The sequence below is a fragment of the Eschscholzia californica genome, unplaced genomic scaffold (assembly GCF_041429995.1).
Source record: "Eschscholzia californica isolate CP2 unplaced genomic scaffold, dmEscCali1.0.p SCAF_4, whole genome shotgun sequence".
Lineage (NCBI taxonomy): Eukaryota > Viridiplantae > Streptophyta > Magnoliopsida > Ranunculales > Papaveraceae > Eschscholzia > Eschscholzia californica.
This window is the reverse complement of record NW_028238461.1, coordinates 47878319-47891450: the sequence shown is the minus strand read 5'-3', so window position 1 is coordinate 47891450 and position 13132 is coordinate 47878319. Positions and strand designations below refer to the sequence as shown.

Below are 13132 nucleotides of genomic sequence, written 5' to 3'. Positions count from 1 at the left end.
GAATTCAAGAATAGAAGTTAGGAAAACAGTTTTAGTTGTTAGGTTTTCTGTTATTGTTAGTTTCTGTTATTGTTAGTTTCATAACTGTTTTTCCTTTCTACTCTATAAAAGAGAAATGTAAAACTAAATCAAAGATAATTTGAAATAAAATAGAGAAGAGAGAAGTTTCTTACATGGTATCAGTTAGGTAAAGAAATCGATCCACTGCTAGGGTTTTCTTCTCTCCATCTCAAGAACATTCAATCCAAAATCTCGCAAAATGAGACAATTCATGATCAAAATCCAGTTAAAATAGATCAAAATCAGACAACAAAGATCAAAATCAAGAAGATAAATCAACAAGTTGTAAGTGATTAGATTCACTTACTGTTTTTTCAGACTAATTTCCATCTTTCTCCTGGTTCTTTACTCATCTCTTTATTCTCAATCATGGCATCCTCTAATCAAGGTAATCTTCCTCCAATATCTTCTGTTACTAGTTTTATCACAGAGAAGCTAGATGATAGTAATTTTTTAATGTGGAAGGACCAAGTAGAGACTCTACTTGGTACATATGATCTGTTAGGGTTTGTAAATGGTACAATAGAAGAACCACCTCAACTTAGAATTTTTCATGGTGTAGAACAAGTTAACCCAGATTTTCAATCTTGGAGATCAAAAGAAGGGTTTGTCAGGTCTTATCTCAAGAGTACTCTATCAAAATCTGTCTACTTAGATACTTATGGTCTAAAAACAGCTAAAGAAATTTGGGATTACCTTGATATTACTAACAATGAGGGCTTAGAATCAAAAAAGGATCAACTCAGGAGAAAATTACAAACAATTAAGAAGGGAAGTGCCACAATTGCTGAATATCTAAGAGAATTGAAACTTATAGCTGATTCTCTTATTTCTGTTCATGACAAAATCAGTGAATCTGAACTTGTCAGAATAGCTATTCATGGTTTAAGTTCAGAATATGATCAGTTTGTCATTGCTATAAGGGCTAACAATGAACAATTGTCCTTAGCTCACTTAAAGTCTAGGCTAATTCAACATGAGCAATGGTTACTTCAAAAAGAATCTGATCAAGAGGCTTACTATGTCAAAAGAATTCAGCCAAGACAACATCAAAGATATGCAAATAAACCTTCTCCAACCTACTATAAAAATCAAGCTTATAATAAGAGAGATGGGTCTCCTCCAAAAGGAAATTCTTCCACAAACAGTCAATTGAAAGGTCAAAAGGCTGAAGATTTTGATTTCTCTTCAGTTCCATGTGGTTTATGTAAGAGGTGGGGTCATACACCTAATGTTTGTTATTTCAGATACAAACCAAACAGGAACTATCCTACTTATCATACTGAAGCAAATTGCCCACAAAGTGATATTGATAAAAATCATCAAGATGGAAATGCAGATACAGAGTCTTATCCCTATGAAGAAGAGGGAATGCTAGAATGTAATAATGCTGTTCTATTTCCTTATGAAAGCAGTGATGACTGTGATGAATTTCAAGAGTGCCATACTGCCACTGTTATAACAGATGCAAGTGATGAAATATATTATGATTGTATCTCAGATCAGGAACAATGCTTTGTTTCCACAGATGCTTTAACTTCATCAAATAAAGATAAGTCTTGGCTAGCTGATACAGGAGCCAGCAGCCATATGACTCACAGTGAAGATAATCTTACTTTGATTCAACCCTATAATGGGTCTGATGCAGTTATGGTGGGAAGTGGAAAGTTTCTATCTATTTCAAGTACTGGTATGTCAAAACTATCCACCTCAACTCATGATTTTGAGCTAAACAAGGTCTTATGTGTACCACATTTGAAAAGGAATTTACTGTCTATTTCAAAATTCACAAAGGATAATTCATGCTCAGTGGAATTTCTTCCATGGGGTTATAATATAAAGGATATTCACTCCAACAAAATCCTAGCAGAAGGGCCTGTCAAGAACAACTTATATCCTATTGAAGTACACCATACTATCTTACAACATAGGTTAAATCATGCATACTTATCTCAGACAGCATCTACTTATGATATATGGCATGCTAGATTGGGTCATACAAACAGTGCTGTGCTTAAACAACTACATGATGAGAATAAAATTGCATTATCAACAAAGATTAAGAAAAAGTTTTGTAAATCTTGTGAATTGGGTAAAAGCAAGTGTCTTCCTTTTGATAACTCTTCAACTACTACAAATACCCCATTATACTTGGTTCATTGTGACATTTGGGGACCAGCCCCTGTTTCTACTCCTAATGGTGCAAGATATTACATTCTTTTTCTAGATGATTTCAGCAAGTACAGCTGGATTTATGCCATGAAGCTAAGGTCTGATAGTATAAAATGCTTCAGTCATTTCAAAGCAACAAATGAGAATCTTCTAAAAGAGAAAATTGTATACTTCCAGTCAGATGGTGCACCAGAACTCAAAAAAGGAGAATTCAGGGCTTTTTTAGACAAAAGTGGGATTCTGTTCAGATGTTCATGTCCTTATACTCCTCAACAAAATGGCAAAGCAGAAAGAAAGCATAGACATATTACAGAATTAGGTAACACACTATCTTTTCATTGCTCTTTACCAAAGTCTCTATGGTTTGATGCTTTTAGTACTGCTGTTTATATTATAAACAGACTACCCACAAAAACTTTACAAGGCACAACACCATTTGAAACCTTATTCCATCACAATCCTGACTACTCTTCTTTAAAAATCTTTGGATGTGCTTGTTATCCACATCTTGGGGAACTCAGAAAGGACAAACTTAGTCCCAAGAGTGTTCAATGTGTGTTTTTAGGCTATAGTAATGAACACAAGGGTTATAGATGCTATGATCCTCTTACAAAGAGACTTTATATGTCTAGACATGTCATTTTTGAGGAAGACAATTTTCCTTTTGTCAACCTCACTTCTAGACTGTCTAGTGGTGATCAGAATTCACAGCCACACATTTCACTACCTTTACCCCCTGTTGATCTTTTTCCAGACAGTCCAACTGAATTAGGGACACCTAGTGTAAATACTAGTACACCAACTAATTCAGTATCAAGGCTTTTGGCTAGTGATGAGGGCATTGCTAATGTTTCCACTAGTACACCAGCTACATCACTAGGAACATCTCATCCTCCACCATCCAGTCAAATCACAACAAGGGGTAGGAATGGTATTATCAAACCCAAAAATCTTCCCAAAGACTTTGTGGCCCATTATTCATCACCTCACACTTTAGATGTAGCTTATTTGACTATATTAGAACTACCCTCTGAACCAACAACATACAAGGAAGCAGCTAAGCATACTGCTTGGGTTCAGGCAATGCAAGAAGAATATCAAACTCTAATTGATAATGAAACATGGTCCTTAGTTCCTTATAACAGGAACATGAATGTTCTTGGATGCAAATGGGTATTCAAATTGAAACAGAAGAGTGATGGCACAATTGAAAGGTATAAAGCTAGACTTGTTGCCAAAGGTTTTCATCAACAGGAAGGCATTGATTATGATGAAACTTTTAGCCCAGTTGTTAAGGCAAATACCATAAGATTGGTTCTGACTATAGCAATCACAAAAGAATGGCATATTAAACAGCTTGATGTATCAAATGCCTTTTTACATGGGGTATTAGATGAAGATGTATATATGATTCAACCCCCTGGGTTTATAAAATCAGGCACAGATACTCTGGTTTGTCATCTGCACAAAGCTCTTTATGGTCTTAAGCAGGCACCAAGGGTCTGGTTTAACAAATTTGCAACTTTTCTTCTATCATATGGTTTTCAGAAGAGTAAATCAGACCACTCTATGTTTGTTTATCATCAGCAAACATCCACAATGATATTACTTCTATATGTGGATGATATAATTCTAACAGGCAACTCAATATCAGATATTTCAATCCTCATCAAAGATTTAAGCAACAATTTCAAGATGAAGGACTTAGGTCCACTATCTTACTTTCTGGGTATAGAGGTTACTCATCATCATGGTAAGATTTTACTTACTCAGAATAAATATACTTTGGAACTATTACAGAGATCAAATCTATTAGATTCAAAGCCATCAAAGTTACCTGTTAGCAGTGGTAAAAGAGTCTCTCTCACAGAAGGGGATGAACTCCCAAATCCAACAGAATATAGAAGCCTTGTTGGGGCTCTCCAATATCTTACTCTTACTCGACCAGATGTTTCATTTGCCGTCAATTATACAGCCCAATTCATGCATAAACCAACAACAGTTCATTTAGTAGTGGTTAAAAAGATTCTCAGATATCTTAAGGGTTCAATGGGTTCAGGAATCACTCTGTCTGCTGGTGATCTAACCACCCTGACAGCTTATTCAGACTCGGATTGGGCTGGATGCCCTGATTCGAGAAAGTCGACAGGAGGCTACTGTATTTTCTTAGGGTCAAGTCTCATCTCATGGAGTTCGAAGAAGCAAGCCACAGTGGCTAAATCTTCTACAGAGGTCGAATATAAATCATTATCAAACACAGCAACAGAGTTAGTATGGCTATCATACCTCATGGATGAACTGCGATTGCCACTCACTCGTCCCTTTCATCTCTTCTGTGATAACATCAGTGCTAAATACTTAGCCTCAAACCCTATATTTCATGCACGAACAAAGCACATCGAAGTAGACTTCCATTATGTTCGAGATCTAGTTTCAAATGGTTCTGTTTTGGTAAACCACATCCCCACAACAGAACAACTTGCAGATATATTCACAAAGGGTTTACCAGAAGATTTATTTCAGAAATTTCGAGCCAAACTGATGATGTTTCGTTCCTCCTCATTATCGGTTTGAGGGGGGCTGTAGAATCTAGGGTTTCGACTGAAAGAAGAGAAGAAGAGATGAGGGCAAAAGTGATTAGGGCAAATGAAAAGAGGGCTTTTATATGGTCAGCAGAAGTCGTGTCTGGTCCAAGCTTGACCGTCCTAGTCTGGTCCAAGCTCCAGTCAAGCAAGTCAACTCAAGCAACGTCTGACTAAGTCAATAACTATTGACTTCACTTCTAAAAGCACCTACATGAGAATTCAAGAATAGAAGTTAGGAAAACAGTTTTAGTTGTTAGGTTTTCTGTTATTGTTAGTTTCTGTTATTGTTAGTTTCATAACTGTTTTTCCTTTCTACTCTATAAAAGAGAAATGTAAAACTAAATCAAAGATAATTTGAAATAAAATAGAGAAGAGAGAAGTTTCTTACACTTTCTATGTGTAATTGGATGAACTTCAAAGTGTTAGTAAAATTTTGATCGATTTTGCAGAAGGAGGACAACAATGAGAACGTGGCTGAGATAAAACCCTTGTTAAGAGTATGATGCAGGCGCATAACATGTGGGCCCACGTCCACGCGTGCCCACATCCTATTCGGCCATAATAGTAGTCCTAGTTAGTATAGGATTAGGAAGTTACTTTAATTTGATATTTCTTTATTTTGAAATTTCTATGTTTTGAGTATTTTATTATTTTAGGAATCATAGTTTGAGTCTATCTAGGAAAGTTTGTTATCCTATAAAAGGAGGTCTAGTTTATTTTATTAGGCAGATTGAAGAGAAAACCAAATCAAAGTTTATATTTTATTAAGTTTATTCAGTTGTTTTACCGTTCTTCGTTTACTTTATTTATCGTTTTTATATTTCCGCTGCGTCTACATCAAGTGGTATTCAGAGCCATTTTTTTTTAACCAATCACAATGGTTAATTCTACCGTTCCTACTCCAACAATCAAAGAGAAGACACCAACTTTTGCCTCCGAATGGGATAACATCAACAAGAAGTTATCCTCGGTTACAAATTTGGAAGAAGCTTTCGAAAATTTCAAGAAGGAAACAATGGATAAATTCGATCAAGTCAACGATTCAATCATGAAGCTATCCAACCAAATCGAAGGCATATGTAAGTCTCCCTCTTTTACCACTACTCCTTCTTCTTCTACTTCAATTCAAACATCATCTCAACAATCACTTCCAACCACAACACCAACTTCAAATTCCATACTTGGTCAACCTAACACGACCCCAATCCCGATTCACATCAACACTACACCACCACTCCCACCGGTTTTCCCACTAACATACATAAACCCTACAACCGTTCCAACCACACCACCTTTCTCCTTCACCGATCAACAAACATCAAACCGACCCGAATCGTTCTCTCACCAATCTATTACCAACCCGAGTATAACCCAACCATACCCCTTCCATACCCCTCAGCAATACTATTCACCAAACACCCTTCCACCGCCGTACGCTTATTATACACCTCCATACGCTTATTATACACCACCGCCGTATAATAAGCGAGTTCATCATGAAGTTCCAATACATAATTTCTTGAATACGATTGTTAAGTGGCTGCGCCTACCATGGGAGGATGGCGAGATGAACATTATTTATTCACTATGGCACGAGGAACAACCAGAGAAATCTTTGGAACAACCCGAAGGAAGTGATCATCATGAAGCAACTGTTGAAGAAGATAATGAATTGTTTTTCGGTTTAGATGATGTTCCTGTCGATCCTAAGAGTTATCTTGATGAGAACTTGAATCAGTTCGTTAAACCCCCTCCGAATTTGGTTGTTCTAGAAGGGGATTGTTTGGACTCTACTGGCGATGTCGGGGAATTAGAATCATATCTGTTGTCCACCTGCAATCTTTACGAAGATTTTATTCTGTTAGACCCTTGTGATGCCGTTGAAGTTCAAAAGTTTGTAATGAGTAAGAAGGCTGGTGGAGGGCACAGGGACAACTCAGTAAGGTCTAAGTCTCGCAGAAGTTTCATCCAGTCTCCAACTAGAGTATCTGGAGGAGCTAGCCGCAAATCAACTACTCGGGACGATGTCAACCCTGATAGAACTCTTGTGGTTGATCGTACTCATGAAGTCAATGATGATAATATGTTGGAAGATCCTCCTGGCTGTAGTTTTCCTGCAAATGACTACCATGAAGATGGATTTAATGATGGTTTCGCAGAACCCGGGAGTGAGCCGGACAATGACGAAGATGATCCATGGAAGCCTTTAAATCCTCATGAACCAGAAAATTTGAAAGTAAAACCATTTCAGAAAGTGAACAATCTTGAAAGGAAGAAGACGTATTCTAGTAAACAGAATTCAATAGGGAATCTATTTCCTATTGCAAAATTGAATGGCACTATAAAGCCAGAGTTCACTGAAATGTGGGAGGCACAACGCGCCTCTGAAGATCTCACGGCACCAAAACCTACTCCACTTTATGAAGTACTACGGCAATCACTTATTGATGGAATTCAAGAAACTTCCAATGCTTCTTATAGCGCAAAGGATGATGAAAATATAGTGTATGATCTTGACATCCCTGATTTTGAACAAGATGACAGTAATAATTTCATGGATGTGGAGGAACCTTCAACCAATAACAAGGATGTCGATGATGATGTTCGTTTCGAAATTACTAATCTTGCACATGAAGATCAAGATTCTCAGGCAAACCTTGAAGAGCTATGTCGTTCACATTTGAATACCCTCTTTGCTAGCATCGTTAAGACTGAGAAGCAAACAGAGCTGGCTGCCCGGGTTTCGACTTGGAAGCTGAGAATTGGGGTCACGTTGGAAGAAAAGGATAGTGACACCTTGTTTAAAAACGTTGATTTTTCCTCCACCTGTCCCAATGCTAGATTCATAGCTATTAATATGAATTTATTTGAAGAGATTATAGAGACAATTGGGAAGAGTTTGAGTGATGCCAAGTTGGTTGTTCCTGGTGATGTTCTTGTTGGTGGATCGAGAGGGATTTTGAAAGATCGATTCCTTTTGCCGGATTTCTTTGATGAAGGACAGGAGCTTTGCACATGCATGTATCTTGATGAATTGGTGGATTGTAGTGTTGTTGTCCAAGATGCTATTGTGAGTGGTGAGGGTACTGTGAAGGTTCGGGATTTATCATTGTTGGTTGTCCCTCCTCTTTTTCTAAGGGTGGAGACGGCTGAAGATGTTATGTTTATGTTGCTTCCGGTTCATGTCGGAAAAATAGCTATAGCAAGAGACCGCAACTTGTTGGTTATGGTTTATAGACTTAATGAAGATGAACGTGGAAAGTTAGTCCAAGTTAATAAAAAGGAAGAAGCAAACATTGAAACCCTAAAGAACAATTTGGTATTTGAAATCTTCCCCGTCAAACCACATCATGAGTTTCCGTTTATCGTTGGAGACTTAATCCCTTTCTCTATCCTTCGAACTTCATACAACGTTCGTTCAAAGTGGGAATTACGGATCGCCGTGGAAGAATTCATCGTATACGGGTGCATCAAATTATTTTCTTCATCAAAATGGTTCGGGACGAACCTTCTGGGGAACAGGGTGCTGATGCAGGCGCATAACATGTGGGCCCACGTCCACGCGTGCCCACATCCTATTCGGCCATAATAGTAGTCCTAGTTAGTATAGGATTAGGAAGTTACTTTAATTTGATATTTCTTTATTTTGAAATTTCTATGTTTTGAGTATTTTATTATTTTAGGAATCATAGTTTGAGTCTATCTAGGAAAGTTTGTTATCCTATAAAAGGAGGTCTAGTTTATTTTATTAGGCAGATTGAAGAGAAAACCAAATCAAAGTTTATATTTTATTAAGTTTATTCAGTTGTTTTACCGTTCTTCGTTTACTTTATTTATCGTTTTTATATTTCCGCTGCGTCTACATCAGAGTATGTGGTTACTTCTATTATGTTAGTTTTTCAATCTAATAATATATATTTATTTGCTAAAAAACATTAGATAAACCTATAATGTCAGGCAATCAACTAAAAAGGGCATAAGCCAGCCTGGTTTCATTGACGAGGAAGGTATGCAATTCCCTTCTAATTCTGTAGGTTTATTCCATCTAATAATATATAATTATCTGTCAACTAAGATATGTAATATCATCTACGTTAATGAGAAATGTTTGAATTCTATCTTGGTGTGGCAAGTATATCGGATACTAAAGTCGAAGAAATGTTTGTAATATCACCTTGATGCTCTCAAAGAAGTGTAGCGAAACACCATGGTTCAATTAAGCGATATTTCTTTACATATCTAGGAAGGTAACACAAACGAGATAGAAGACTAAGTTCAAGACACCGTCGTCCCGAAGTTGCAACCAGTGCAATGATCCGTCATTCATGTTAGAGGGAAGGATGGATTGGGTGAGACATATCTGAGTGTAGAGATTTAGGTTTCAAAAAATGACTTGAATTTTCTCCTTCCATTTTCTATAACCTATCCATTGTTGTATGTTGGTGTCCATGTATTTTGATTCACATGTCAAGATAATTTAGCTCCTTATTCATATTTTATTCTTCTTCGAGCTTAATTAATTTTCTCGATTGTTTGTTACATGATCGCTGTAGCTTATTCTTCATCTCAATTTCTTATAGTTTCATCTCCATTTTTATATTTCTTTAGTAGATGTTTAACTATGTTAGGTTTTGGAGCAAATTTTATGTTTGCTTATGATTGTCGTGCTTGGATTCACTGGAAGGATTCTGCAAATAGAAGTAACAGGTACGCTATTCCTCTTTGTTTCTTGAGTTTATATTTGTGTTTGGGTGAACGTGCTTTGAAGGCACTGATTATATTTATAATATTATGTGGTGGTAAATCTTCAACGAACTTACTAGAAAATGAAATACAAAAGAAAAATACGAATTTCTCATTTGCAAATTTCTCATACAAGGGAATCGGTTGGTTTTCTGTCAATTAATATTGTTCTTTTGAATGGAGTTGATATCAATTTTGTAACAAGTGGAAGAAGAGTTTCGATTTTCGAATTGAGAGTAGATAAGTAGTGATACACTTTTAATGTCAAGATAACTAAAGAATTTCTAACTTAATTCGCTACCTACTACATCATAGCTTACAATGAATATTGTTTAAGCGAGGCTTGAGATTGATTACGGTGGTGTTTAATTGTTTGTTGTAGTATTACCGGTATCATTTTGGAGGAACTCAAAGTGTTTGGCATTGTTGGTAGTCAAATCAGTAGTAGCAGACTCGTGCCTAGAAAATTAACCTACTTCATTTTATACTAACCACTAAATAATAATACCCATTGGAACGTAACAATAATGGGAGAATAATTTCCAGGTATAATGTTATTGGTTGTGGCCCAACACAATTCTAGAATGAATTTTTTTTATCTCTCCTCTATCAACGAATTCAAGCTTCTAAAGTAAATAATTTTTCAGTGTAAGAGCTAAACGTCTAGGATGCCCATAGATCAACCCCTTATCTCTTTAACAATTCTAGCTGGATAAATATCATGTCATCTTAATAAAGCCTAAATTATTTTTAACCCATCATCTTAATAGTGTTTTATTACCTGTTATGATCAGTTCTTAGTATTGACTTTAAGTTTATATATTTGGGTGGAAGTGAGGTGGACAACTAAGGGTGATGATCCATAGAAAGAAACATCAAGCTTCATATCTTATGGGTACAAAAATTGCATATATTTGTGTATAGCAGCATAAGAGAAAACTTAAACACATAAGATTTTTGTTCTTATTGAGTTTTACGGTGGAAGCAAGGTGAACAACTAAGGGTGATGATCCATAGAAAGATACATGAAGCTTCATTTCTCAAAATTGCATATATTTATTTATGTATAGCAGTATAACATAATGTTAAACACATAAGATGTTTGTTTCTTATTGAGTTTTTGTTGTGCTTCATGGTGGAACTTAAACTGAAGTTAATTCATGTTTGTTGTATCATACAGAAGTGGGTTACTGGTTGTAGTGATAATCGATTTCTCATTAAGTCGAAAAAATTACAACTCGAGTCAATTTATAACTTCAACGGCTAGACATAGACGAGTGATGAATACACAATCTTTACAAGATCATAATGAAAATAATTTTGTAGAGATCTTCAAAATAGAAGGGATCAACTGATGGATTAGCCTATCACTTGTCCTGATGGCTCGAGTCAATTTGAGCCGATTGTTTAATCTCTCTTACTTTAATCTACCCCTCACCATGTCTCTCCCTAAGTTCTTCAATATTGACAAATGGATTGTACTGTTACTTTTTAAAATGAACTATTTATCCGTTTAAAACTAATTAAGGTTTATTTCTCAGGGAGAAATCATGAAAAAGTCCATCCAAATATATTACATCGCCACATAAATTCATCTAGATACATGTTCAATGGATTTTTTTTGTATCGTGCCGGAGGCACGGGTCATACCTAGTGTTGTTTAAAAATTATTTTTTCCTACACAAATTGGATGGATTTAGGATTGTTTATTTCCTGAAACTTCTAATTTGATAAATGAACCACCAACCTCATCGAGATGTCGTTTCCCAGGAACCCATAAAGCTGAAGCTGAAATTGCATGAATTGAATCATCGTGACTAACCGCACCATCCCCAACATTTCCATTATCTTCAACCTATTCAATACCAGAAAAACTCAGTTCCACTGCTTGTGGCTCAATACAATTCCAATTTCATGTTCATGCTCTGAATTTTCTAGCCAATTTTCAACACCACCAGAAGCTTCTCTTCAACATTTTCAACCTCTTTAACAACTTTAGGAACCGAACCACTTTGAACCTCTTCATCGACTTTGATATCATCATTTTGATCTTCATTAACATCAAAGAACACTTCTGTGACGTTAATGGAATCCTCACGATCATTAGCAGTCAACTCGTTCGACATTTTAGGGTTCCTCTAATGTGAGAGCTGTCAAATATTTTGTGATTTCGGTTGGTTTAGGGTTTTGATAAGTAGATTAGTGATGGGTGGTGATGGACTTAAAATCTGAACCCATGGAACTAGGGATAAAAATCGTGAGTTTTGTGAGAATTCGAATCAGAGGTTTTGGTCGAATGGGGTAAAATTAGGTTTACATGATGGTGGAGAGAGAAAGAGAGTAAGAAGTAAAAAGAGAATTTTATTTGGTCAGTGTCTCCTACCAGTCGTGGTTGCCATTCAGCTGTAGGGGATGGTTTGACCAGAAGATGGGATGTTGGGCGGATAGCAGAAAACCATGGTAAGGAGCAATATTTGATTAAGTTTGGACCAAAACGAAAATATATATCCATGAGTCAATATTTAGTTACTAAATTTTTATTCCCTAGAGAATTTTCTTTATTCCCCAAAGCCGCAGCCTTTTTTTATATGGACAACTATTTTCGGGTCCGATGTGAGGGTCCGGTGCGAGTCAATTATGCTTGACTTAGTTGACTTTGATTTTATAAGGGGGCAACTCCATAAAGTCTTAAATACTAACAGTTACTAACTTGTAGACCATTAACAAAATAATAGTTCAAAATTGAAAACCTAAGTTGTCTTCTTCTTCATCATCTTCTTCATCATCATCTTCTTCTTCCTTCCTTCTTCTTAGTCGTATTCTTATTCTTGTACTGCTACTAAAAGTAAACTATAGTTTCTACCACTTCCTTTTGTTTTTTATCAAACCCTAGATGAATGAAGAAGATAAAACTCATCAATCTCTACTTCCTTTTTTTTTAGTAAACTATAGTTTCTACCACTTCTCTTTGTTTTTTAGTGAACTATAGTTTCGACTACTTCCCTTTGTTTTTTATTAAACCCTAGATGGGTTTTAATCAAGCCCTACATTGATGAGGTAAAACTCTATCTTTTTTAATTTTATTTTGTATTTTCGTTGGGTAGTTTGAAAGAATACAAAACGATTTCAAGGCAAAAAATCGAAGTGAGGAAGAAATTCCCAGAATTTCGTGGGAAATCTACGAAAATATGCTAGATTTTCGTGGCACGTTTTCTTCTGTCTTGCCAAATTTTCGCAGGAAATCTACGAAATTGGCAAGTCAGATTTTTTTTTTATAAAAACTCAGAAATTAAGATCTATCGTGTTTTGTCGATTTTCCACGAAACACGAACAACTCTACTTGTTTGTAAAAAGATTTAGGGTTTTGAAATTTTTGATTTCTAGGTTTTAAAAGTTTAATGGATTTTAGGGTTTTTAGATCTGATCTTTCTGGTTAGGAATATCTTTCAACAATTCCCTTCCCTTTGTTTGATGTCATAATCTTCTCCAAAAAAATTATCTCTCTAGAATTTTGGGTTGATGATGAAGATGAAGTAGTAAAAGAAGACCAAACTTACTTAGGGTTTATGAGA

General features: G+C 35.9%; 1 protein-coding gene across 1 annotated transcript; it reads left to right on the top strand.

Annotated features, from left to right (window-relative positions):
* The first annotated feature begins 5550 nt into the window (after positions 1–5550).
* LOC147545457 (uncharacterized) lies at positions 5551–8640 on the top strand. The gene has a single exon (XM_086638555.1). It carries the CDS (start codon positions 5695–5697, stop codon positions 8404–8406), a length of 2712 nt encoding a protein of 903 aa, XP_086494681.1. The 5' UTR covers positions 5551–5694; the 3' UTR covers positions 8407–8640.
* Positions 8641–13132: the final 4492 nt, after the last annotated feature.

Coding starts and splice junctions, on each gene's coding strand:
- LOC147545457 (XM_086638555.1), top strand. CDS start 5,695: ATGGTTAATTCTACCGTTCCTACTCCAACAATCAAAGAGAAGACACCA.